This window comes from Onychomys torridus, chromosome 16 (assembly GCF_903995425.1).
Source record: "Onychomys torridus chromosome 16, mOncTor1.1, whole genome shotgun sequence".
In the NCBI taxonomy this organism is placed as follows: Eukaryota; Metazoa; Chordata; class Mammalia; order Rodentia; family Cricetidae; genus Onychomys; species Onychomys torridus.
The window spans coordinates 21,190,201-21,217,933 of record NC_050458.1 but is presented as its reverse complement, the minus strand read 5'-3'; the positions used below and the strand labels follow the sequence as shown (position 1 = coordinate 21,217,933).

Here is a 27,733-nt window from a genome sequence, read left to right as displayed (position 1 = left end):
TAGATAAATATAAAAAATATGATTCCTTGCTTAATAATGCTCATTGCCACTCAATTCACAATACGGAGGAAATGGAAACAACCTCAATGTCCTTCAACAGATGAATGGATAGTAGAAATGTAGGACAAGCTCATGATGGAATACTATTCCTTTGTAAAGAAGTGTAATTTGCAGGTAAATGGATAGAACTACAAAAGATCATACTGAGTGAGGTAACCCAGACACAGAAAGATAAATATCACATGTTCTTTTGTTGTCGGAGGCTCTTAGCTCTAATCTTCACATGTGAGGATATAACCCAGAGTAAGTGCAGAAAACAGGAAAGTAAAATGGACCAGGGGAGGGAGGGACCATTGGAGGAGAATGATACAGGCAAGATGAAGGGAGAAATGAGAAAATTCAGGGCGGGGGATTGAGTTGGGGGTAGGTCAATATATAAGGACAGGAAGTGGGGAGAGACAAATAACATTAGTGGTATTTGACAAAGTCTCGAGGAATTCTATCACTTAAAAAATTTGACAATTATATACTTGGACAGAATGTACTGTGATGATATTCTCCCCCTCCAATTTCCCTCCCTTCCTCTTCCCAAGTAGTCCTCTTACCCCCATATGTTTTTTGGGCAGGGAGGGGTTGGCTCAGGCTTTTGCAGGTAGCTGCTCTACATTCATGATTTTATGATTGTCATGTCATATTCAGAAGGAAGCATCCCATAATACTCCGGTCAATCCCCAGCTCTTATAGTCTTTCCACTCCATCTTCTGTGACTCTTTGTGTTTTGGAGGGAGTGATATAGATGTCTTTAGTAACAGTCCCTTATTCTCAGTATTGACCTTGGCTTTCTTTTTTTAAGATGATAGAGAACAAGAGAAGCAGATTTGTCTGTCAAACATGAAGCAATACCACCATCTAGTGGGGACAATCCTAATTGTTTTACTAGCCAAACTTTTTTTTTTTTTTTTTTAAAGACAGCCTTTCCCTGTGCTCCTTTCCTGGAACTTGCTTTGGAGACCAGGCTGGCCTCGAACTCACAGAGATCCGCCTGGCTCTGCCTCCCAAGTGCTGAGAATGCAGGTGTGCGCCACCACCGCCTGGCACAAAACTCATTTTTTATGCTTTTTTTTTTAAACAAGTGAAATATGTATATACAAACACATTTTAATAATATGAAATTTATATCATCCTATAAGCTTTTTTCTAATTATTATTATTTTATTTATTTATTTATTTTATATCCCTACCTCAGCCTCCCCTCACTCCTCTCCACTCCCCCTCTTCTATCCTCCCCCACCAAAAAAACTCCTCCTCTGTATTCAACAAGTGAAATTTTTGTCAGCATTTTTTCAGAAGATACGGTTTAAGCTATTGTATGCCCCATAAATGAATTAATCCTGTTGCAAACTGGAACTCTACCTCATCTGAAGTTATTCAAAGTCAGTACAAGGTGGAGCAGATTCCGAGACACTAAGACACTACTTGATTCTATTTCTCCCAATACCTCTAATCCTTGCCATTGACATTTTTTTCTCTGTGGTGGGGATTCCAGACAGAACCTTTCCATGCTAGGTAATCCAATCTGTCTATCATGGAGCTATACCTCCCAACCCTATCATGCATCATTTCTTTTTTAAAAAATTGTATTTTATTAACATATTAATTACAGATAATAATAGGTTTTTTTAAAGAATTCAATCACTAGTGAAATGTTTAAAAATATCTATATTAAACAAAAATGTCTTTATAATATAAAAAATAATCTTCTACAATGCAATAAATTTCAGACCAATGAAATTTTAACTCTAGATTGTTTCAGTTCAGTTTTTGGTTTCAAAATCTAGAGATAGTTAAAAGGAAAAAAGAAAGAGTGGGCAGAATTCCTATCTGGTTTTACGCTTCTCTTTCTTGTTCCGACCACTTGTTACACTGTTTAAAGAGGCTGCTGCTGAAGCTGTTCTTGCTGTCTTTAGATGATCAGTTTCTTCCCGGACAGAAACTCACTATGGCAGGTGGCACAGCTGATGAGGACATGACACACTGTTTGTGGTTTGGCAGGTACTTTGACAGATTTTTCCCCATCTCCAGTTCTCTTTCCTTTGGATTTAGGAACACTTTTAGCCCCACTCTTTGGATCCTCACACACTTCTGTGGTCTCTGTGATGCAGACATTTTTCTTGGGGCCTATTTTCTAACTCTTTGGCATTGTCTCCATTTAAGTTAGTATCTTCTAGATCAACCTTTACTCCTTCATTGAAATTGTCTGGGCTGATTTCTGTTTTTCTTCTGTTTTTTAGAAAGCTTTTTGAAAGGATGATAATTGGCACTGGTGGTGGCGTGGAAAGGTCATGGTCACGACAGAACCCATTATCAGTATTCAGAGCTTTATTAGGAGGAAAGGGGGCGAGGAGAAGGAGACCAGGCCTGGTAAGAGAGAAAGATAGTGGGGTGGGGGAAGAAGGGAGCAGAGCAGAGAAGGGGGAGCAGAGAGCAGAGAGAGCATGCGATCTGCATCGGGCTTTTAAGGCACAGATTTCATGACCACACCAAGTGTATGTAGTTGCCAGTACCCCATGATGACATAAAACGCAGGACCCCAAGATGCATGTATGCAGGAGTGAGGGCAGGACCCTAACAGCTTTTGCTTTGATAACTCTTCCCTTTCTTCCTCAGAATTGGCATTCAATAAAATGTCATCCATTTGAGTTCCTGAAAAATGTTCTCCCTCTTCCTCCAACTGCTGCTTTAAAATTGTGACCTTTTGTCAATGCAATCATGGGTTTCATTATGACATTTTCACACACGATCATAATGTGGTTTGATCATATTTAACCCTCTTATTACCTTCTGTGGTGGTTTGAATGAGAAAAGTTTCTCATAGTCTTGAGCATTTGCACAGTTGGTGGCACTGTTTGGGGAGGTCTAGGAGGTGCAGCCTAGCTAGAGGAAATATGTATGTCACTGAGAGGAAAGAGACTTGCTCATCTTCATTTTGATCACTCCACTTCAAGATGTAAGCTCTGAGTTTCCTGTTCCAGGTGCCTTGCCTCACAGTCATCCCTGTCATCATGGACTATTAGCCTTCTGGAATCCTCAGCCCAAATACTGTTTCTTCTATAAGCTGCCTTGATCTTCCTGTTTTGTCACGGAACAGAAAAGTAATGAATACACACTCTCTTGTTCCTTGCCCACTCTCATTGGTCCCCTCCCTCTTCCTAACTAGCCCCACTTCTATCCCCTGCCCCCAGGACCCAATGAATTTCACTAGGGTTGTGTTGTTGCATATTATTTTAAGATGTGTTACTTTTGTTTATGCTGTGGAACATTTGTTTTAATGAGGCAAACATGTGTTGCATTCTTTTATGTTGCATTTGTTTAACTCTGTGAAACTCTGTTATTTTGCCTGTCTAAAACACCTGATGGTCTAATAAGGAGTTGATTGGCCAACAGCCAGGCAGGAGAAAGGACAGGTGGGGCAGGCAGGCAGAGAGAATAAATAGGAGAAATCTGGGAGAAAAAGGAGAAAGAGAACAAGAAGAGGAAGATGCCAGGGGCCAGCCACACAGCCACACAGCCAGCCATGGAGTAAAAGTGAAAGTAAGATATATAGAAGTAACAGAAAGGTAAAAGCCCAGAGGCAAAAGGCAGACAGGGATAAGTTAAGAAAAGCTGGCTAGCAACAAGCCAAGCTAAGGCCGGACATTTATAATTAAGAATAAGCTTCTGTGTGTGATTTATTTGGGAGCTGGGTGGCAGGCCCCCAAAAGAGCAAAGGTCCAAGAAAGTAAAACCAACTAACAAGAGGGTTGCTTACAGGAGCGTGGACCTGAGGTTACTTATACAAGCATGAGCAATTTACCAGTGGCTACACTACTAAAGAATTTTAGCTACCTATAAATCCTTGGAGAGGGGTAGGGACCTCATGAGTCCTCTTCCTCTATGACAAGATGTTGATGAGCCCAGTCTTGTGTAGGTATTCAGGGAATCACAGTTGCTGTGAGTTCAAGAGTGCCATGGCCATGCTATGCCTAGAAAACAGCATTCTACAATACTCCACCCTATCCTCTGGCTCTTACATTCTTTCTACCTCCTTTTTCTTGCATGATGTTCCCTGAGCCTTGAATGGGATAATGCAGATGTCATAGATGTCATACTTACGGTCAAACATTCAAGAGTCACTATTCCCAGCACTGTGACCAATTATGAATCTCTGCAGTCACCTCTGGCCACGACAAGAAGCCTGTCTGATAGAAGGTGATAGTAGCACTAATCTACAACAGTTAACGTGGTCATTTGAAGGGCAATTTGATAGACACACCATGTCCACTTAATAAAACAACAGCGGTAGTTTCTCCCCATGAGATCCTAAGATCTTCTAAGCATGGGCTTTTGACCATGTTTACAGTACCACACATGAATTCCTTTATGTGGAACAAGCTTTAGTTCTAATCAGGATGTTGGTTACCTCATAACACATTTGCTACTGTAGCACTATAGCACACATCTTGTCTAGTTGGTTGGTAGTGTGGCACCCAGGGTCCATGGCTGTTGATGATAACTCTTTCCCCAGCAGCCTGTGTTAGTACTCCTTGGCACAAACAATCATTCAATTTTCATAGAGAAACCCAAGTCCAGCTTGCAGGAAGTAAAATAAGATGGTTAATTTCAGCCCCCCCCCCCCCCCCAGGGTTTCTCTGTGTAGCTTTGCACCTTTCCTGGAACTCACTCAGTAGCCCAGGCTGGCTTCGAACTCACAGAGATTCACCTGCCTCTGCCTCTCAAGTGCTGGGATTAAAGGTGTGCGCCACCACCACCCAAGATGGCTAATTTGGGTTGTCAACTGGATGGAATTTAGAATCACCCTGGAAACAAACCTCTGGGCATGTCAGCGAGGGATTTTCTAGATGAGGTTAACTCAAGAGAGAAGATCCACCCTAAATGTGGGCAGTACCATCTCAAGGGCTGGGGCCATGTCTTGTACAGAGAGCAGGGCGAACACAAGCTTTCCTTTCTCTCTGCTTTCTGACTGCAGGTGCAATATGACCAGGCACTGCTTGTTCCTGTCACCATGCCTTTTCCCTAAGAAGATAGACTGTATTCCCTTTTGGATCAAGCCAAAATAAACCCTTCCTGAAGTTGCTTTTGGGAGGGTATTTTGTTGCAGCGACAAGAAACTTAACTTGGCCTCATTAAATAGAAATGAAATTATTCACTGGGCAGTGGTGGCACATGGTTTTAATTCCAGCACTTGGGAAGCAGAGGTAGACAGATCTCTATGAGTTCGAGGCCAGCCTAGTCCATAGAGCTAGTTCCAGGACAGCCACTGCTACACACAGAGAAACCTTGTCTCAAAAAAACAAAAACCAAATCAAAAAAATAAAAAAATTCAATGAAATTATTCAATTAGTAATGGTAAATATAAGGGGTTGAAGCTAGAAAAAAATAAGTAATTTGTTAGATGTCACTCTGAGGACATTTAGGATTCCAAGCCAGACCTGTCTATTGAAAATGTCCTACACTACTTCTGGTTGTAGAGAATGCTCCCAACGCTTACTTGTTTTTTTTTTTTTGTTTGTTTGTTTATTTGGTTGGTTTTGGGAGACAGGGTTTCTCTTGTGTGGCCCTGGAGACAGGGTTTCTCTTGTGTGGCCCTGGAGACAGGGTTTCTCTTGTGTGGCCCTGGAGACAGGGTTTCTCTTGTGTGGCCCTGGCTGCCCTGGAACTAAGTCTGTAGACCAGATTGGCCTCAAACTCAGAGATCCATCTGCCTCTGCCTCCCAAGTGCTAGTAAAGGCATGTGCCACCACTGCCTAGCTAAATTACTTTATTTTATTTATTTATTTTTCAAAACAGGGTTTCTTTGTGTAATTTTGGTGCCTGTCCTGGATCTATAGTCCAAGCTAGCCTAGAACTCAGAGATCAGCCTGGCTCTGCCTTCCCAATGCTGGGATTAAAAGTGTGCACCACCATGCCAGGCGATTCAGATGTTTTAAAAGAGAAGATTAATGAAGTGGTAGACTGATTGTTCCTCCAACTAAAACTTCAGGCAGATCCTGAGGATGCTCTGCTCCATTATTTTCCTATCGATTCATCAAAAGGCTGGGGGAAAATAAACAAACTTGTTCATTTCCTTTGAATTCAGCCCTTCAATATTCCCAACCAATACATTCTTTTACTTCACCTAAAGTCTAATTTACAGGAATAAGTAGGAGGCCACCCCCTCTAAAAAGGATTGTTCCTCTTAGGCTGTTTCAACTTTCATGGGCAGCCAGGTCTGTGGGAGTCTGCTGGCATCCCTTGGAGAGCTCGAAACCAAGCAGTTACAAGTTCATGGATGTGAGTCTATGTATGAGTTTTCATCTTAATACAGTTTGAGGTCATTGCAAACTTTGGTCAAGAAGACATCACACCCTGCAGTGCTGAATTAGCTGGACTCTTCCCTGGAGCCTGCAGGGCCTTCCCAGAACCAGGCATACAGCTTTTAGCGGATAAAAGTCTCCACTTAGCACAAATGAAGTATCTAACGAACAGGAGGCGTTATCTCCCATCTTGGATCGTCTCCAAGCCCAAACAAGTGAGATGCCGCATCTGATTCTGCTAGTCCTGGACTGTCTATATAAAACTGGACAGGGCAATTTTGGAGCCACCATAGATTAGCCTGGATTCAGACTTTGCCATCTCCAGGCTCTGCCATCCCTGGCAAGCATCCTGCTTTCATTTGCATGAAAGGCTCACCAGGATTCCTGCCTTACTGGGTCATGGTCACGGGTTGAAGAAATGGTGCATGCAAATAGCTTATCACCAGGACCCACCACAGCAGGAGGGAAAAGGCCGCTTTGGCGGGAAAGAAGGGGGCGGGCACAGCGCAGCGGAAGGGGTGGGTGCAAGTTCTGTGCTTGGCCGGGACACAGAACGGTTAACCCGACCTTCCCGGAGTCTTCAGGGGGAAACCCCCGCTTGCTCTCAGCAATCTGGGACTTGCACGCACGCGGTGAGCGGACTGCCCTGGGACGAGCGCGCCCGTACGCTTTCCGACTTTCCCCGGGACACGCCCCGCTCCTCCCCCGGAAGCCCGCTCCAGCCGACTTGGCGCGCTTTTGAAGTCCCCGGGTGCTCGGAGCTCCACCGCCGGCGACACGCCCCTCTCGGTGCCGCGGCATGCCTGGGCCGCCCGCTTCGCGGAGGACCCGGGAGGAGGTGGACGCGACGTTGCAGGTCGCCAAGCTGAACGCCGCCGAGCTGCTGCCCACTGTGCACTGCCTGAGCTTCGGTCCCGGCACCAGCGGCGCGGCCTCCGGCGACTTCTGCCTGCTGGAGCTGGACCCCGCACTGTGCCAGCAGCTGGAGGCCGGGCATAGGTGAGCCAGGATGGGGTTGGGGGGGACCCCGGGACACGCCGATCCCCAGCCTCGTGCAAGGCCACCCACCTGCCGCGTTTTGTAGTGTGGGAATCTCCGAATGAGGAACTGGTTCAGAGAGTTGCTTTGATTGGGCCAATAGCGACTGGTGGGCGGATCCCTAGTTTGCTGTCATCTGCCAGGAGGAATCCATGCCTCTGTCTGCTAGACTGACTGTTAGCAGGATTCAGCTCAACTTAGAGAGGGATGCCAGCGGGAGAATGTCAGGAACAGAGGCCGCCAGGAAGTTCTGAAGGCCTTAGCAGTGATACCAAGGACTCTACAGAACATAGTTGTTCTATCTCCGAATATAGCGGCAGTATCTACACAGAGAGTTCCTGCCTTCCACTCGGGTTTCCTTTACTCGGATAGTAGGTGGGACAGATGAGGCAAAAGTTTAAAGCCTGATGTAGACTTGGTTGGGGGGGGGGGGTCACTGCCTGAAGATCTGGAGCTGTTTCTAATTCCAGGTCAACTACAAGTTTGCTGCCAAGACCTTGGATTTTAAAACCGAGGGGCCCCGGCTGGTACTGGTTTGGGCTTAGTGATAAAGTGCTTATATTATAGGCTTCAGGCTATACAGGTTGGATCCCAGGTCCTGTAGGGGGAAAAAAAAAGATGGAAAATAGGAGCTGGCTGAAGACATGGGTCATAGTTAAGAGTATTTGCGGCTCTTCCAGATGCGAGCACCTTTACCAAATGAGCTATCCTGCCATCCTCCTCAACTAGTTTGGCCCCGTTTAATTTGTGCAGACGTGACTCCTGCCAATTGATGCCTTCTTGCATTTCCTTAGACGTTGTTTCTTCCCCAGGTTCGTTTTAGTCGGACCATCCAGGCTCTCTGAGTTTGTATATTTGACCCATCACATAGTGTTCACCAGCCACACACTGGTCACAAAGTGTCCTTAAGAGAATTGCCCCAAAACTTCATCTTTCCATCCAGTGGAATTGGAGATTAAGAAAGACTTAAGGTGTGAAGGATCTTTTCTTTGTTCAGTTAATTTATAGTAATGATTTAATTTAGTTGGCAAAAGCAAGATACTAAAACATGCCTTTTAACTCCTCACCCCCTCACGACAGAATCTCTAGCCAGGCTGGTAGTAAACTCACTCTGCAGCCAAGGATGACCTTGAACTTCTAATCCTCTTGCCTCCTACTCTTGCAGTGCTGGGGTTATAGGTGTGAACTACTACTGGCCTTGTACTGTGCTGGAGAGTGAACTCGGTGCTTTGTAGTGCAGGCGAGGCAAGCACTCTGCCAGAGGAGCGAGATACATCCCCCCCCAGCCTTCTCTCTCTCAACTCTCGGGAGTTGGTTTTCTCCTCTTCGTTTGAGGGAGGTAGAATGTCCCTTGTTTCTACAGTTTCACCGTGTCCCGGCCAGTTCTCCTGCCTCCACCCCCATCTGCCCACAGGAGTGCTGGGTTACAGATGCCCATGAGGGCATCTGGCTTTTCATATATGTAGCTTTTTACCTGAGGAACTGGCACCTTGGCCTCCTGTTTTATTCATGTATGTATGTATGTATGTATGTATGTATGTATGTATGTATGTATTTTTGAGCAAGAATTAGAACAAAATGTGCCCCTCACCTTTGGGTTTGGTTTTTACGAGACAGGGTCTCATGTATCCTAGACTGGCCTCCACTGGTCTTGTAGTCAAGGGTGACTTTGAACTCCTGATATTACCTTTCTACTCCTAACAAACTGTTTTGAAGTGGGAATGATAATAAGATATAGAAATGACTGTTAAAAGAGGTGCTTAGACCCATTAAATCAGAGCGTCTCAACCTTCCTAATGCTGTGACCTCTTAATGCAGTTCCTCATGATGGGTGACCCCCATCCATAAAAATATGTCATTGTTACTTCATAAATGCAATTTTGCTACGTTATGAATCATAATGTAAATATTTGATATACAGGATATCTGATATTCAGCCCCCAAAAGGTATCGACCCACAGGTTGAGAACCACTGCATTAAACATTATTGCCACCAAGAGTCAACAAACAAACAAACAGACAGACAGACAACATCCCTCTTACTCCTTATACTAACTAAAGGTTTAGTTTTAGAAAAGTCCAGTCTCCTATTTTAGGTTATTTATTGTTTATTTAAGGGAAGTTGCTTGTGCACAAAAGTATCAAATGCTTTATAGGTACTGAAAACAGACCCAAAAAACACCTCAGAATCTCTGTCATCTTCGCCTTTCTTCTCCCTCCTCCTCACCTTCGTCTTGACTCTTCAGCTGTGGTGAACTCAGTCTTTAGTCTGGTTTGTAAATAGGTTCTCATACGGCATGGCAGCCTTCTTTTCCCACGGTCTCTCTGCCACATAGCCGATGATCAGGCCATACTGTGAACCTTTGACTGTGCATAATAAAACAAGGAGGACTTGAGTGGGTCCCAGCTGCATCCTTATCCTCTGGGAACTTATGAGAGATGCAGAATCCCAGGTCTCATTCCAGACCTGAGTGGGTCCCAGCTGCACCCTTATCCTCTGGGAACTTGTGAGAGATGCAGAATCCCAGGTCTCATCCCAGACCTGAGTGGGTCCCACCTGCATCCTTATCCTTTGGGAACTTATGAGAGATGCAGAATCCCAGGTCTCATTCCAGACCTGAGTGGGTCCCAGCTGCATCCTTATCCTCTGGGAACCTGTGAGAGATGCAGAATCCCAGGTCTCACCCCGGACCTACCGTACCCCAGTCTGCCTGTCTTCTCCAAGGTGTCTCTGTGTATGTTTGAGAAGTAAAGTGCAGCTTTAGCCTGTTTTAGAAGGCTGCTGTGGCATTTTCTTTCCCTCTGCTTTTTGGTTTGTTTGGGGTTTTGGTTTTGTTCTTGTTTTGTTTTTAGAAAGGATCTCAAGTAGATGAGGCTGACCTCAAACCCATCATGTACCATCTTACTATGTAGCTGAGGATGGCCTTGAACTTCTGATCCCCTTGCCTCCGCCTTGTCATTGCTAGAATCACGAGTGTCACCATTGGCCCTTCAGTCAGCTGCATACCACAGCATCATGACTAAAGCATCTGGGTGCAGTGTCTTCTGGTTTTCTTAGTCTGTCTGTGGTGACATTTGGCCTTCTGGTCTCTTGGAGTTTTTCTTGCCTGTACTTAATTAATTTTCCTTGGTTGGGTACTAGATAGCTAGCTAGCTTTCACCGATCCTGGTGTTTTTTCCATGGACTCCATTGTTGTACCACAGGGCCTTGTATCAGTTTTCTCTGCTGTTTTGTGATTCAAAAAAAAAAAAAAATCAAAACAAACAAACAAAACCCCCACTTTGACCAAGGCAGCTTATAGAAGGAAAATTTCAGTTGGGCATATGGTTCCAGATGTTGTGATTCCATCATTGTGAGAGAGCCTGGCAGCCAGCTGCAGGGGTGAGTGGGAGTAGAAAGCTGGGAGATACACATCTTTTATGGCAAGCACAGAGTTGAGATGAAAGAAAGCTCCCCCACAGGGGATCTTTCCTCAAGAGAGACCCCAAACCCAAGGAACACACCGAGACCACGGATCAGATGCAAACAGCAAGAGGGTTTATTTGAATACACAGGTACCTGGGGCGACAAGTCTCTCGGAGGACTTGCGCGCCTTCCTAGGGGAAGGGGGACTTCTTATAGAGTCCTGGGGGCAGAAGCACGGTTACAGAAGTGAGAAGCATAGTTACAGGGTCCCCATTGGTTAATTCAAATAAGGCCAGGGTGAACTTGGGGGCTATCTTTAATTTTCAGGAATGTGCAGCTGTCTGTTCTCCAAGGCCAGGTAGCCAATTATAGATATCTTGTTCTGACTCAAGGTTTGTTCCTCCCAAGACCGGGTGTTCGATATCTCCTGCCTTGACTCAAGGTTACTTTCCCAATTATCTTTCTCAAGGCTGTTTCTTAGGCTAAGTTACTGAGACGGGGGGCCTTTCAGAGAGAGTGAGCTGGAAGAAGGCCAGGCTCTATACTCTCAAAGGTCACCCTCAGTGACACACTTCCTCCCACAAGGCCACACCTCCTAAATCTCCATTGAACCTGGGGGTGGGTGGATTTCTCTTTCTTTCTTTCTTTCTTTCTTTCTTTCTTTCTTTCTTTCTTTCTTTCTTTCTTTTTTTTTTCCGAGACAGGGTTTCTCTGTGTTGTTTTGGTGCCTGTCTTGGATCTTGCTCTGTAGACCAGGCTGGCCTCGAACTCACAGAGATCCACCTGCCTCTGCTTCCTGAGTGCTGGGATTAAAGACATGCACCACCACTGCCTGGTGGATTTGTCTTTCAAAGTACAACAGGTACAGCCCCAAGGCTGAATTTTAAATCTAGAAGCCAGAGGAATTGGGAAGTATTTGAAATGAGAGATCCACTCGTGTCTCAATAAGCCATGTCTTCCGCCCCCACCCCCATTTTCCTGTAGTTTTGTGATTCGAGGGGACAAAGATGAGCAAGCCGTGTTGTGCAGTAAAGACAAGACCTATGACCTGAAGATAGCAGACACATCCAATATGCTGCTTTTCATCCCTGGCTGCAAAACTCCAGACCAGCTGAAGCAGGAGGAAACACAGAGTAACATTGTTCACACGGAGGTAATGTTTTGTCCTATACCCCTGTCTGAGAATGGCACTCTGGGTTCCAAGCTTCCCTTTGGTTAAAAACTTTTGGTATAAGATATGTGCCATCATAGGAAGTCTAAAAGTTTGAAATGTCTCAGTATTAGTTTAGTTCTTTTTGAATTTGTGAATTTTCTCTCTCTTTTTTTTTTTTTTTTTTTTTCCGAGACAGGGTTTCTCTGTGTAGCTTTGTGCCTTTCCTGGAACTCACTCTGTTGCCAAGGCTGGCCTTGAACTCACAGAGATCCGCCTGCCTCTGCCTCCCGAGTGCTAGGATCAAAGGTGTGCGCCACCATTGCCTGGTGGCAATGTTTTCCTTAACGGGCTTTTCAAGGTAGCTGAGATGGCTGGGAAGGTGCCACAGAGCAAAAATAACTTTTCAGGAATGTTTTATGCCTAAGAAAGGCCCACAGAGACTTATGCTGCATTGTGATTTCTAGATCTTTGGTTTCTCTAATAATTATTGGGAATTAAGAAGATGCAGACCTAAGTTAAAAAAGCTGAAGAAGCTCCTGATGGAAAATACCTATGAAGGCCCTGACAGTCATAAGGAAGAGGATCTAAGCCGTTCAAAAGTAAGAATATTATCTCCTGGTTGTATTTGAAAATTTAAAATGCAAACGTACTTATTTATTTGTTTGTTTATTTATTTATTTATTTATTTGGAGATAGCATCTTGCTATGTAGCCTGGCCTGGAACTTGCAGCCATCTTCCTGCCTCTGCTTCCTCTTGTGCTGGGATTATGGGTGTATGCCATCATCCATGATTGGTGATAGTCTTATTTTTTAAAGTTTGTGTTATAAAGGTTTGAACATAACCTTTGAACATAAACATAAAGCTGTCTGGGTAGATATAGAGTGGCATGTTGTCAAGGACTCTGCCATTTAAATATGCTTGATGTCATGTGATCTCAGAAGCTAAGAAGGAGCCTGGCCTGGTGGTATGGGCTCTGGTAATCCCAGTCTTACAATATTGCCTTAACTGGACTAGAATTTGCTGAATCAAAACAAGATGCAAAGCAGGATTGGGCTGAGTTAGTACTTGGATGGGAGACCACTTGGGACTAGTGTGTGCTTCAGGCTTTAGGTAAGTATATAAAGTGACACCCTGTTAGGGTTTCAGTGGCCATTTCCTCATAACTAATGATGCTGACCATCTTTCTTGTTCTGATTGGTTGTCTTCTTTTGAGACAGGATCTCATTGGTCACCGGCTGGCCTCAAACTTGCCATGTAGTTGAGGACGGCCTTGGAATCCTGATATTCCTGTCTGTACTTCCTAAATGCTTGTATTATAGGCATGAACACAATGGAGTGGGTCTGTGGCACTGGAGATGGGACCCAGAGCTTCCTGCATGCTTTGGAAGTGCTCTACCTGGGCTATATCCCTAGACCCTGATTGTCTTTTTTGGCTTGTTTGTTTGAGCCTTATTTTGTTTTTTGGATATTTTATTTCATGTGCTTTTCCTGCGTGTGTGTCTGTGCACTATGTGTTTGAAGTGCCCATGGAAGCCAGACCCATGGACCCACTGAGTCCTCAGAAACTGAAGTTACAGTCCAGGCTGGCCTTGAACTCACAGAGCTTTGCCTGCCTCTGCCTCGAGTGCTGGAATTAAAGGCATGTGCCACCATATTCAGCCTGACTTGATAAAGATTATTATTACTATTACTATTATTATAATTATTATTTTGTTATTTGGGGGTATCACTGTATATACTCTCTTGTAACACTTTTCCAGTGGCCTGGAACTCACTTTGTAGACCAGGCTGGCCTCGAACTCACAGAGCTCCACCTGTCTTTGCCTCCCGAGTGCTGGGATTAAAGGTGTGTGACACCACTGCCTGGCAACTTGATTACTTTTTATTATGATAAAATACACACCACACGGGGTTGGGGATTTAGCTCAGTGGTAGAGCACTTGCCTAGCAAGCACAAGGCCCTGGGTTCGGTCCTCAGCTCTGGCAAAAAAAAAACCCAACTAACCAAACAAACAAACAAACAAAAAACCACACAGTACTTCTCATTTTAATAAGTTCAATAGCATTTAGTGTGCCATCACCAACACCATCTATCTCTAGACATTTTATCTTTATAAACTCCCTGGGGTTGGGGATTTAGCTCAGTGGTAGAGGGCTTGCCTAGCAAGTTCAAGGCCCAGGTTCCATCCTCAGCTCTGTGAAAAAACAAAACAAAACAAAACAAAACAAAACAAAACAAAACAAAACATTCCCTACTAATTAAATAATAACCCCCTACTTCCAGGAAATGGCAGCTACTCACTACTTCTTGTCTCTATGAATTTCACTATTAATACATCATATAAGTGCAAACATATATTTATTTGTCCTTTTGTATAGATAGGTGTTTTGTTTTTACATTTGGTATGTGTGGTGGGTGGTAGTGGTGCTCAGTGCCATAACCTGAGTATGGAGGTCAGAGGTCAGTTTGCAGGCTCAGGTTCTCTCTCCCACCTTGTGAATTCTGGGCATTGAACAAGTCATCAGACTTGGTGGCATCCACCTTTACCTACAGAGCCATCTCACCAGCCCTCTTTGTTTTATTTTTGAGATTCGGTGTGTGTTGGATACAAATATGAGGAGGTGGGTGGGTGTACATCCTATAACCTGAGTGTGGAGGTCAGAGGACAGCTTTGTGGAGTCAGTTCTCTCCTTCCACCTTTACATGGGTTCCAGGAATCAAGCTCAGGGTATCAGGCTTGCAATGGCAAGCGTCTTTACCCATCAAAAACCTTTAGCTACTGAGCCATCTTACCAGCTCTTGGACCAGATCTTGATCCCCCTGCCTCCACCTCCAGAGTTCTTCCATCACAACAAGTGTGCAACACCATGACCAGCAAATAGCTGAAGTACAAAACTTGATCCTTCGTATGAAGCCTAGTTGATGACCCTCCTCTTCCTCCTTTCCCGCCTCTTCCTCCTCCTTTTCTTGTTCTTTTTTGTTTTTGTTTCATAGATAGGTGCAAACTGTATAGCCCAGGCTAACTCAAGTTCTTATTCCTTCATCTGGCCAAGGGCTAGGATTACAGGTGTGTGTCGTCATCACACCTGGCTTTGTCTTTTCTTCTGTCATTTGTGTTTTTTGTGTCCTAGTCAATAAACCATTGGCAAGTGCAATGGCATCAAGATTCGCTCATGTTTTAAGACAGATTTTGATTTTATACTATGATCATTTTGCATTAACAGAAGAAACTGTTCATGCTGTCACCATCTCTGTTTACTACTTCTCCAAAACTCAATAAGGAAACTAAGAAGGTAGTGTTTCTCAAATCATGAAGATATGTATCTATTTTGTTTGTTTCAGTATACAACTGAAGATTTGCTTGATCAAATTCAGGCAAGTGAGGAAGAAATAATGGCCCAGTTACAAGTCCTGAATGCCTGTGAGATTGGAGGTAGTGTAACTGTTACCATTCATAATGGCGGGACTGTATCCTAAGCGAGTGAGAAGCTTTGGGACACCTTAGCCAGGCTGCATGCTTGTTACTTTCCTTTTAGCTTCAAAGGTAATATTAGGAGTGGAAGAGTACTTGTTGAGTATGTGTGAGTCCTCGTGTTTGAATACACACACACACACACACACACACACACACACACACACACACGGTGATGATGTTTGTCTTGCACTAGCCTATAAGATGATCGTTACATGAGGTCATTCTGTCAGTCTGTGAACAGTGACATCTGAACCACTCACTACAGAGTGAGTCATCACTGAGTCTGTGTTTATAAGCATCTATGAGCTACCTATCCATCCATCCATCCATCCACCCACCTACCCACCCACCCATCCATCCATCCATCCATCCATCCATCCATCCATCCATCCATCCATCCATCCATCTATTTGAGGCAGGGTCTCACTACATAGCCCTGCTTGGCCTGGAATTCACTAAATCAGTGGTTCTCAACTTATGAGTCTCAGTCTCAACCCCTTTGGGAGTCAAACGACTCTGTCACAAGGGTTGCATATCATGTATCCTGCGTATCAGGTAATAGTAGCAAAATTATGATTATGAAGTGGCAATGAGAATGATTTTATGGTTGGGGTCACTACAACATGAGGAACTGTATTTAAGTAGGAAGGTTGAGAATCACTGCACTAAATAGATCTGGCTAGTTTGGAACTCATGAAAATCCCCCTGCCTCTGCTTCTCAAGTATTGGTGCTAAAGGCATGTGCCACTATGCCACTATGAACCCACTCTTAGCTTGCCTAGAGAAACATCTTAATTCTTCACCTATTAGTTAAGAAGAAGGAAATCAGTATTGTTTGTGGATATGCTATTCATTTTGCGCATCATCTTACAAACAAGATGATGTGCCTCACCCCTTAAATATGGAAAACTCCGTTAAATAAAGAACTGCATGTGTTTGCCCCGCCTGCCCCCCCCTCTTTTTGAGATATGGTTTCTCTCTGTAGCCCTGGCCATCTTGGAACTCTCTCTGTGGACCAGGCTGTCCTCAAACTCAAATTCACCTGCCTCTGCCTTCCAAGTGCTGAGATTTAAGGTGTGGTGCCACCATTTGGCTCTTAATGATACTTTTGATTTTCCAGAATATACAGAAATTTTCCTTGCAAAATGATAGATAGGAATTTGAGTTTATTTTTGAAAGTGGTATCTGGGCCATTACTTTTAAATTGGCATTTTAAATTCCTGTAGGATGTTGCTCTGTAGCCATGGTTGGCTTGAACTTGAACTTGCTATGTAGCCAACTGGCATTAAACATTTGAGATTTTTCTGCCTCAGCTTCCAGAATGCTAGGGTCATAGGTATACACTACCATATCCAATGGCATTTCAGATTCCTTCACAGAAATAGGGACAGGTGTCTTTCAAATTTATTTTATGGGTTGGGGATTTAGCTTAGTGGCAGAGCGCTTGCCTAGCAAGCGCAAGGCCCTGGGTTCAGTCCTCAGCTCAAAAAAATTTTTTTTATTTTATGGTTAGCATACAAAGAAACATAGTCCATAGTGACATTTGTGGTTATTGTTTGTTTTCTTCAAGACAGGGTTTCCTCTGTGTAGCCCTGGATGTCGTGGAACTCACTTCTCACTTTGTAGACCAGGCTAGCCTCGAACTCAAGAGATCTGTCTGCCTCTGCTTCCTGAGTGCTGGGATTAAAGGTGTGCGCCACAGTGCGCCTGACTCACTGTGACATTTTCATATATGTATTATCAGACTTTGTTCTTAGACACCCTCCTACTGCCCCCTCCATCACCTGTCTGCCCCCTCCATCACCTGTCTGCCCCCTCCATCACCTGTCTGCCCCCTCCATCACCTGTCTGCCCCCCTCTATCACCTGTCTGCCCCCTCCATCACCTGTCTGCCCCCTCCATCACCTGTCTGCCTTTTCTTGGTGATGACAGGTTTAATGACATGTATATTTCCTTAACTTTTCTTCCTTCCCCACTCCCATTAGAACTCTTCCTGTTTCTGCCTTCATGTCATACATATAAATGTATCTTCAACACACACACACACACACACACACACACACACACACACACACACACAAATTTAAATCTAGAGTCTGTGTATTCAAGAAAATATGGTATTTGTCTTTCTCAGTCTGGTTCATCTCTCTTAACATAGTGTCCTCCACTTCCATCCATTTTCCTTCGAATGCCATCATTTCATTCTTTACTGCTGAAGAAAACTCCAGTGTGTAATATGTAGCCAGTTTCTTTAGAACTAGGGAAAGATCCCCCAGTTGTTATTGTTTGTGTCCACACCGCAGCAGAATCTGTCATCTCTCCAGTGAGCTGGGCTTCTTTGTGCTGTGAGAACACACGTTTTTCAGTTAGCTGTCATCAGAGAGTCGCTAACAGCAGCATCATGCAGCACAGGTTACCTCAGGCTATCCCTCACTGAGAGTCTCTTCTCAGAGCACTCAAGACTGTGTCTAGTTGACAATTAACAGTAGCCACCACAATGCCTTTTGGGTAAGAGGGTGTTACAGCTTTATTTATTGATTATCTGATCACTTCGCTTACAATGTTCTTTGGTACGTTTGACATTTGGCATTTGTAGGTTATTGGAGGATTCTTGAATTTGATTATGAGATCAAACTTCTGAATCATGTAACTCAGCTTGTAGACTCCGAATCTTGGTCTTTTAATAGAGTTCCCTTGAATGTATGCCTGCAGGAACTTGGACCTCTGGAGCCAGAGTGAGTATTTCCATTATTTGTCCCTGCAGATTTCTTTAAGACAATGAAATTCTTTTTCAGACAAGAAGTAAACTGGGGGCATAGCATTTACATTCTGATATAGAAAAAATATTTTTTAAATATTTATTAATTTTTATTTTATGTGTATGAGTTTTTGCCTGCATGTATATATGTGCATCATGCATATGCCTGCTGCCTGTAGAGGTCACATGAGAGCCTCACATCCCTGGAACTGGAGTTAACTGATTGTTCTGAGCCACCAGGTGGGTGCTTGGAACTGAACCTGGGTCCTCTGTAAGAACAGCAAGTGCTCTTAACCTCTGAGCTGCTCTGTAGCCCAGAGGTGGGGAGAAAATTAAAAATATACAACCAGAAAGGATTTGAGACTTTTGGTCACTGGGGTGAATAAATCTGCATCATCTTTTCTGCTTTTTGTTTTGGTCACACACACAAAAATTAATGGTTGCATCTGAGCTGCTGTATAACAATGAATGTATGACTACATAATTCATGCAAAATGTGTAGCACAGGCCTAGTATGTGACATTTCCTAGAATATTTAAATTAGTTCTTTTAAGTATTATTTATCATCCAAGTAATTTAATATTTTGAATCCTTAATTTATATGAGTTTATAGTTAGCAACTGGGTTTAAAATGTTTATAAGATGCTGATAAGTTTTCTTGTATGTTTTAAATTTTCAGAGAAATGATTGAACACTGTCTTAAATGCTATGGAAAGAAATACATGGATGAAGGTAAAGATTGGAAAGTATTCTAATAGGGATTTTAAATTGTGTGATAAATAAGTCTATTGGCGTTAACAAGAGCCATGGGACTGTGGAAGGTGGACAGAGATACAGGATTCCTTTCAAGACATTCTGTTGAGATAAAGGAAGAGCTAATATTGTATTGAATAATTAGATAATACAGTGTCAGTAAGATGGTTCAACCAAGCCTGATGACCTGAGCTTTATCCTAGTATAAGGTGAGAACAGACTCTTCAAAGTGGTCATCTGACCTCTGCATTCATGCTGTGGCATACAAGAGCCCATACGTGTTCATGCACGTACACACAAATAAATAAATAGACCAATGCCATTTTTAAAAAGAGACGTCTGAACCTATCTGATGCCGTTACCCTAGATGAAGTTTATTTTGAACTGAATGAGGACAAAATATGCCGAGTGACCGCAGAGATGCTGCTGCAGAACGCTGTGAAATTTAACCTCGCCGAGTTCCAGGAGGTGTGGCAGCAGAGTGTCCCCGAGGGAATGAGGACTCGGCTTGATCAGCTCAAGGTAAGGCTGATGGGGGCTGTGCCTGAACTCTCCGGGTGACATCGGACTAGACAGTGATTCTTGTCCTGGAGCTCAACATAGAGCTATTTTATTTTCCTAGATACCCATTAGGGATACAGGGTAGAGCCTTCATTTGCTCCGTCACAGAGTCCTTTAACTTCCCCTAGTACTTATGCACAGTTCTTGGGGCCACAGATGTGGCATAGTTGGTAGAACACTTGCCTAGTTACCCACAAAGCCCTCAGTTCAATCTCCAGCATTTAGGCCAGAGGATCAGGAGTTCAGGATCATCCTCAGCTACACAATGAGGTTATGTCAGTCTGGGCTAGAGAAGACCTTGCTTCAACAAGGGGGGAGGGGACAAACATGCAAACAAATAATCCCTTCCCCCTCCCCACCTTGCGCTCAAAGAATACTGGCCAAAGAATTAGATAACAGTGGGAAGCAAGAAATGGCACTCAGTAGGTAAAAGTGCTTGCCACCAAACCTCACACCCCGGGTTTCGTCTTTAGGACCCACGTGATGGACAGAGAGAAATGACTCTTGATTTGTCCTCTGATTTCTACATGTGTGCTGTCAAGTGCACATATTCCCTCTGCCCTACACTACACTACACACACACACACACACACACACACACACATACACTAAAAAGCATAAAAAAAAAAACAAATAGAATCTGGGTGATGGATAGAGAAATCTTATGGCGAAATCTTATCCCATACTCAGGTATGGGATGAAGGCCAGAATTTAGGTTATCCGGATTTCCTGTTTCCCTAAGCAGTGGGTATGGAGCAGGTGTCTTCTGTAATCTGGATGTATGGCTCGGGGACTCAGAAGAGGTATCTGAGTAGAAGATGCAAATGTTCCAGTCATGAGCCAGGGCACTGGAGGCTGTGGGGTAGGATGAGGTTCCCCGGGATGGTTGGGGAAGTAGGTAATGGGCTGGGGTGGAGGTCTGGGCAACTACATATTAAGACAGAAGAGAAGGCAGTGGCGTCTGGGGTAGAAAGAAATGAAAGGGAAAGAGGGGTGGACATTAATAAGAAAAGGGGGCTGGTACAAGAAGCCAAGGGAAGGGCTTGCTGCATTTGGCAGTGACTGGCCACTGGTGACATCTGCTGCTAAAGCTATCTTGGTAAATTGATGGCAGTGGCAGCCAGATTGTAGAGGGCAAAGAAAACACAGCTTAAAGGAACGCTTTAATGAAAATGACACCCTGTAAGTCTCTGGCTAGACCTTCTGTAAAGGTTCATGTCTCTGGTATTCTAAATTCCTCGGGCTAAATCTTATGGCAAAGGAAAGGAGTCATATTTAAATATGAGATCATTACTTCAGCTGCCTTTCCCCGCTTCTTGTCTGTTGTAGGGTTTAGCACTGGTGGATAGGAATTCAAGACCAGAAATCATCTTTTTGCTCAAAGTAGATGATTTGCCTGAGGGAACACAGGAGCGTTTTAATAGTCTCTTCTCTCTAAGAGAAAAGTGGACAGAAGAAGACATCGCTCCGTATATCCAGTAAGTAATTCAGTCAGGAGGGTTATGATGGTTGTTCTGTAAGATGTGGCCTAGGGTTTGAGATTTATGACCCGAACACGACAGTGCTGTGTAGTCCCTGGGGATACTGTGTCCCTTGAAACTTTCTCAGGTGGCCTGCTCTATCATTGTCTGGGTATTCATCCTGAAGGTGGCGTGTGTGTTGTCTTTTCCCCTTAATATTCCTTCTGTAATCATTTCCCGGCTGTCCTTCCTACAGAAGTCACAGTTCTTCTGGGAAGAGTAAGTGTACCCATGTCCCAAAGGTACCTACCTCTCATTGGATGCCAACTGCTAGGTTTCCTGCTGCCTAAGCCATTGTGTGTCTGTTGTTCTTTTCTTCTTTCTCAGTTATATTTATCTGCTTATTCTTCGTGTATGTGGGAGTGTGCACATGTGTGTGTATGTGTGGGGGCGGTGAATGCTGGTGCCCCACCCCCACACATAACAACCAGTGTGGTACCATGAATGCTGGGATCTAAATTCCTGTCCTCTGTAGCTTTGGAGGCTGTCCTGGATCTCACTCTGTAGACCAGGCTGGCCTTGAATTTACAGAGATCTGCCTGCCTCTGTCTCCCAAGTGCTGGAATTAAAGGCATGCGACACCACCGCCTGGCTAGTTTGCTTTTTCTACTGTTTAAAATACTACTAGTGGCGCTGAATTATATTTACCGTCATTTACAATGTATTTAGCAAGCCCTTTCTGTGTACTTTACAGCGCTCTGTGATCTAGCTCTCTTTCCCTCATGTCATCTCCTCTCTCCTCAAACTATGCTTCAGGCAGTCTTCTTTTTGAGGTAAACTAAAGTCCAAGAAGTGCAGGCAATCTAGATAAGCTCATACCTGACAAGCCTAGGATACAGGTTCTTTGACTTTAGACGCCTCCATATCACATTGCTTCTATTTCTGATTTTTTTTCTTTTTCTTTTTTTTTTTTTTTTGGTTTTCCAGACAGGGTTTCTCTGTAGCTTTGGAGCCTGTCCTGGACTAGCTTTGTAGACCAGGCTGGCCTCGAACTCACAGAGATCTGCCTGTCTCTGCCTCCCGAGTGCTGGGATTACAGGCATGCGCCACCACCACCCGGCCTGATTTATTTTTTTTAAGATTTATATTATTTATTATGTATACACTGTTCTATCTGCATGTATGCCTGGAGGCCAGAAGAGGGCGCCAGATCTCATTACAGATGGTTGTGAGCCACCATGTGGTTGCTGGGAATTGAACTCAGGACCTCTGGAAGCACAGCTAGTGCTCTTAATCGCTGAGCCATCTCTCCAGCCCTCTATTTCTAATTTAAAGATTATATGATATAATGGAAATAACATAGGACTTTGAAGTCATACATACACGATGGCAAAACTTGACCCTTTTTAATACCTCAGTTTGTTTCCTCCTATCTAATATAGAGTTGAATAACTCATTACTCCTATTCTTGTGAGGGTTAAGTGAAATGATACATGTAATCTACCTAGTTCCATTAAGACTTAGAAACAATTGTATAGCAAGCTTTGCTGTCAGCCGCCATTCACAGATAACAACATGGAGACTTCTTATTAATTATAAAAGCTCAGTCTTAGCTTAGGCTTGTCCTGCTCGCTCTTATAACTTAACCCATTTATATTAATCTATGTTTTGCCTTGTGGCTTTTCACCTTTCTTTCATTCTATATGTCTGACTTCCTCCCATGTCTCACTGCCGTTTGATACTATGCCTAGATTCATCTCCTCCTTCTTCTCTCTCTGCCCAGAAGTCCCACCTATACCTCCTGCCTAGCTATTGGCTTTTTAGTACACCAGTCACAGCAAATGCATCTTCACACAGTGAACAAATATCCCACAACAGAGCTTTCAGTGTTCTTTTCACATGGCTATTAGAAAGATGGCTTTAAGCCAGGTGTTGTAGCACATGTCTTTAGTCCCAGCACTCTGGAGGCAGAGGCAGGTGAATCTCTGAGTTCAAGGCCAGCCTGTTCTACAGAGCAAGTTCCAGGACAGCCAGGGATACACAAAATAAACAAACAAAAAAAGAAAGATGGCTTTAGGAGGTAGAGATAAAGTAAGCAGTACTGTATCACTTTATGTTCCCTAAAATATTCATGGCATTTGTTTATTTTTATTCCCACAGAGATTTGTGTGGAGAGAAGCAAACTATAGGTGCGTTACTTACTAAATATTCTCGTTCTTCAATGCAAAATGGCGTGAAAGTTTATAATTCAAGAAGACTCATCTCTTAAAAGAATGGCGGACTTTTTGGGGAGACTAAATAGCTTTATAAAGTTCCTGGATGTAATAAAAGAAGATTCTCTTGCATATTTTTATCCCTGACTTTTTTAAAGATTAAATCTTACTTATGATTATTGTATATGTACATGATGTGCGTGCATGGGTACATATGCCGTGACATGCATGTAGAGATCAGAGGGCTTCCCTGTAGTCCTTTTTTTCTCCTCCCACCTTTCAAGTTCAGGGATCAAACTCAGATTGCCAGGTTTGCTCAGCAAGCACCTATACCTGCTGAGCCAGCTTGCTGGCCCTATTCTTGGTTTTTAAAACCAACTCTTTGAATACTTTTTCTCCTCTTCAGCATTTTGTAATTAGTACCATTTCTTATTTCTCCAGTGCAGTAAGATATTTCCATATCCTTCAGATTACATTTGCACAATGCTTACTAAATACAAGGACAAAAAATAAAAGCTGGATGGTGGTGGCACACACCTTTAATCCCAGCACTCGGGAGGCAGAGACAGGTGAATCTGAGTTTGAGGCCAGCCTGGTCTAAAGAGGAAGTCCAGGACAGCCAGAACTACACAGAGAAACCCTGTCTCGGGGAAAAAAAAATCTGTACTTATTATATGTTGACGTCTGTAAGATTCTATATGTAGAAAGTTCTGCTTTTCACATATAAACTCCGTATCTTTACTTAAGATTTGGTGTCCTAGTTATTAATATACTTGAAAAGTTTTCTAAATAACTATTAGTAATTGTCTCATACAAAGATTTATTCTGTTAAAAGGTGTTTCTAAATTAAGGGGTATATTATATACTAATCAGGATTCTCTAGAATATATATAATTATAATATGTTTATATAATACAGAAATATATACTAATTTTATGTCATATATAATTATATATAACACATACAATTTATAATTATATATTTTCATACAATTATATAATATGTATTTATACATATCATACACATAATATGTATATAAATTATATGCTATATAATATACATGTATTTAGCCAGGCAGTGGTGGTGCATGCCTTTAATTCCAGCACTTGGGAGACAGAGACAGGTGGATCTCTGTGAGTTCGAGGCTAGCCTGGTCTACTGAGCGAGATCCAGGACAGGCACCAAAACAATACAGAGAAACCCTGTCTCGAAAAAACCCAACCAACCAACCAAACAAACATGTATTTATATATATATGTATATTATATATAATTATAATCATACTTTATTATATATTATATACATATAACATGTAATATTTATATAATATATAACATTCATATAACATGTTATATGATAGTTTATAATATATTACTTATATATTATCTAGTTATGCATTATTTTATTTATATATATATATATATATATATATATATACACACACACACACATATGTATACACATACACACACACACATATATTAGACTGGCTCACAGGTTGTGGTCCAGTTAGTCCAACAATGGCTGTCTACCAATGAAAAGTTTAAGTTTGCAGTAGTTGTTCAGTCCATGAGGCTGTATATTGCAGCTGCTCTTTATCCTCCAGAATCTGGAAGAAGTAGGCTCTAATGCCAGTGAAGAAACGAACTTGCCAGTGAGAGTGAGAGCAAGCAGGCAAAGAACAAAAGCTTCTTTCTTCCATGCCCTTTATAATGGATGATACCAGGTGTGGCCCAGACTAAAGGTGGATCTTCCCATCTCAAAAGATCCAGATTAAAGTTGGGTCTTCTGACTTTAGACATTTAGTTAAGAAAAGTCTCTCATGGGTGTACTTGGATTTTAGTTAATTCCAGGTGTAGTCAAGTTGACACCCAAGAATAGCCACCACAGTAGGAGCCTTTATATTAGCTGTTTACATTGCTGAAGTTGGCTTAACACTGGCCTCGGGTTACTTAACTATGTACTATGAGTAAAGTGCGCATCATCCTGCATCCTCTATGAAGAACACCAGGGAGCAGTACAATCCCCCACACAGGTAAACTCACTAGAGAACTATAAATCACTTCTAGTTTTGGTAATCCCTTTTGTTCATTGATTGTCCCACTCTCATTGAGGCACCATGCTCTGCAAAGTCCTGGCACTCTCTGTGTGTTCTGGTTCTGGTTTTCTCTGTCTATAAATAGAAGCAATCAATGATGACCCACTAGACCCAACCAGTAAAGACCTACTAGATTCATCTATGAGCTACTGTGAAGGCTATTCTTTGTTGTCAACTTGACTGTATCTGGAATGAAGTATAATCCAGAAATGGAGGGCACACTTGTGACCAGGATCTTGAGGTTGGAACAAACCTGCCTTTGACTTTATTTTCCTAATTGGTTTCGATTTAGACCAACGTTCAAATAATTTAAAATCAACTAATGAACTTGTCAACAAGACCCTTAGAAAGGGTAAGTTAAGTTAAATCTACGAAGGTGGCAAAATGTTAACGGACAATCCAAAATTAACAGAGTTAACAGATGCAGGTTTGCCACGGACCCCCAAGAACAGGAAATGCATAATACATTGGCGCCAAAATATCTTTAAATAAAATTTTCTGTATTTATGGACGAGATTCGATTTATATCTGTAGATTCATAAGAGATGTCGAGGTCTTGGGACGTCGGGGCTTAAGAGTCCCCCTGCGGTCTAATTACACATTTGCAGTTTAAACCACAGCGTGCAAATGGGTCGCGTTTGCTATTGACACAGCACAACGTCTCGGTTTGGGGACCATTCCAGCTCCTAGCCCCTCACCTCGGTGATACCTAACTCCTCGTCCTCCACACTTAACGTCCCCTCCCTTCCTTCCCGCTCTTCTCACCCAGTAAATCGTTCCTCTGTTCTAAATTTTAGGAGACAAAAGGTAAAACAGGAACGAAATCTAAACATGGTGCTTCAGCCCTCAAGCCCCGCCCACTGACGCCCGGACCAGACTTCCGGGTTCTGCCTCTGCCGGGTCCCACTTCCTCTGACGCAACGGGTCAGAGGTGACCGGCAAGATGTCGGCCGTCAGCCGCATTGAGCGGCTGTAGCGCGGCTCATCTGTGTGACAGGAGCCGGGCGGAGGCGGCTGAGAGTGGCCGAGGAGGGGAGGCGAGGCCGAGGCCGGGTGGCCGGGCGCTCAGGGTGCACGGTCGGCTGCCGGGAATGCGCCACCGCCCCCCGAGCAGCCGGCAAGGCGAGCCCCGCCGGAGCTCTTCATGCCGCCCACCGGCATAGAGCCCTCCAGGATGAACAGGAAGAAAGGAGACAAGGGCTTCGAAAGCCCACGGCCGTACAAATTATAAGTACCCCTCCTACCCCCACCGTCTCCCTGTTTTTTCACCCTTCTTTGATTTTGTTTTCATTGTTTGCATGAATGACTTGATGGGTCTGGGAAATTAAGAGTCCACGCCAGTGGACCTGATGTTTGTAGCGTGCAAACGTTTTGAATGACAGCTTTGTTCAGCAGATTTAGGCTCCCCCCTCCTCCTGCCTCCCGCAGGCTCATAAACCTTTTTAAAAGTACTGCTATAGTTTTGTCAAGATAAACCTTTGCATGCGCTCTCGATAGATTTAAAATAAGCAGATTACTCATTTAGTAGACTTTGACGATATAAACTTAGCAAGTTTGCTGGTGCGGTTTTTGAGCTGCTTAGAACATAGTTCTTATTTGTACTTGGATACAGCTATGCTTTTATTTAATAATAGTTGTTTTCTTTTTTCTTTTCTTTTTCTTTTCTTTTCTTTTTTTTTTTTTAAATATACAACCCATCAGGTCGTCTGTATCAACAACATAAACTTCCAGAGAAAATCTGTTGTGGTAAGATCATTCCCAGTCTCCATAAACAGTATAAGTCACCTTTCACAGTTCTTAGAGATTCTGTAATCTTCCAGATGATGCCTCAGGAATAAGAAATTAGAATTCAGGTCTGCTCGATTGTCATATACTTTTGCTATATATGTTGCTTCTGTTCTCCCCACCTCTATCTTTCCCTGATTAAAATGTTTAATACATTAAATATGTTGTAGAATAGACAGTCTTTATAATCAAGCACTTTCACATCACGCAGAAGACAAGAATAAGTCTGTAGTGAGATTTGTCCCGTGAACAAGTTAAAATGTACACACATTGATTCATTTGGTTCTGCTTGCTGGTTTTCACTTCATCTAAGCTCATTTATTTAGAGTGGTCATTGAGTGATTGACAGGGTGATTTAAGACAATTTGGGGCTAGGCATGGTGTCACACAGCTTAAGCCCTGACACTAGGGGCAGAGGCAGACAGATCTCTGAGTCTGAGGTCAACTGAATCTTCATGAGAGTTCCAGCCCAATTAAGACTACATGGAGGGAAGGGGAGCCTATGAATTTTGGGATTTCTGCTACACTGGCTCATGGTTTACACCTTTTCCTTTTCCAGCACAGCATCTTGCTATATAGACCAAGCTAGCTTCAAACTTGTGGCAATCCTCCTGTCTCCACTTCTCAAGTCCAGATGTTACAAGCATGTGTTACCACCAGCTCAGTGCGCACTACTTT

At 43.2% G+C, this 27,733-nt stretch overlaps 2 protein-coding genes and 1 pseudogene across 3 annotated transcripts in view; 2 read left to right on the top strand and 1 right to left on the bottom strand.

The window, feature by feature from the left end:
- Positions 1-1,877: 1,877 nt before the first annotated feature.
- Positions 1,878-7,154, bottom strand: LOC118597090 (annotated as a pseudogene).
- On the top strand, positions 7,076-23,304 carry Dscc1 (DNA replication and sister chromatid cohesion 1). Its single transcript, XM_036208969.1, has 9 exons — positions 7,076-7,352; positions 11,782-11,950; positions 12,415-12,549; positions 15,295-15,385; positions 18,024-18,162; positions 18,865-18,917; positions 19,306-19,460; positions 20,829-20,977; positions 23,120-23,304. The coding sequence occupies exons 1-9, from the start codon at positions 7,153-7,155 to the stop codon at positions 23,226-23,228; spliced, it is 1,200 nt and encodes a 399-aa protein (XP_036064862.1). The 5' UTR covers positions 7,076-7,152; the 3' UTR covers positions 23,229-23,304.
- A 2,896-nt stretch (positions 23,305-26,200) lies between these two features.
- Positions 26,201-27,733, top strand: part of Taf2 (TATA-box binding protein associated factor 2) — a 65,675-nt gene continuing 64,142 nt past the window's right edge. For both annotated transcript variants that reach the window (XM_036207931.1, XM_036207930.1), the window contains exons 1-2: positions 26,201-26,497; positions 26,962-27,016. In XM_036207931.1, the coding sequence (XP_036063824.1) occupies positions 26,415-26,497; positions 26,962-27,016 (138 nt within the window). In that variant the 5' untranslated portion in view covers positions 26,201-26,414. The remainder of the gene's footprint in view (positions 26,498-26,961; positions 27,017-27,733) is intronic.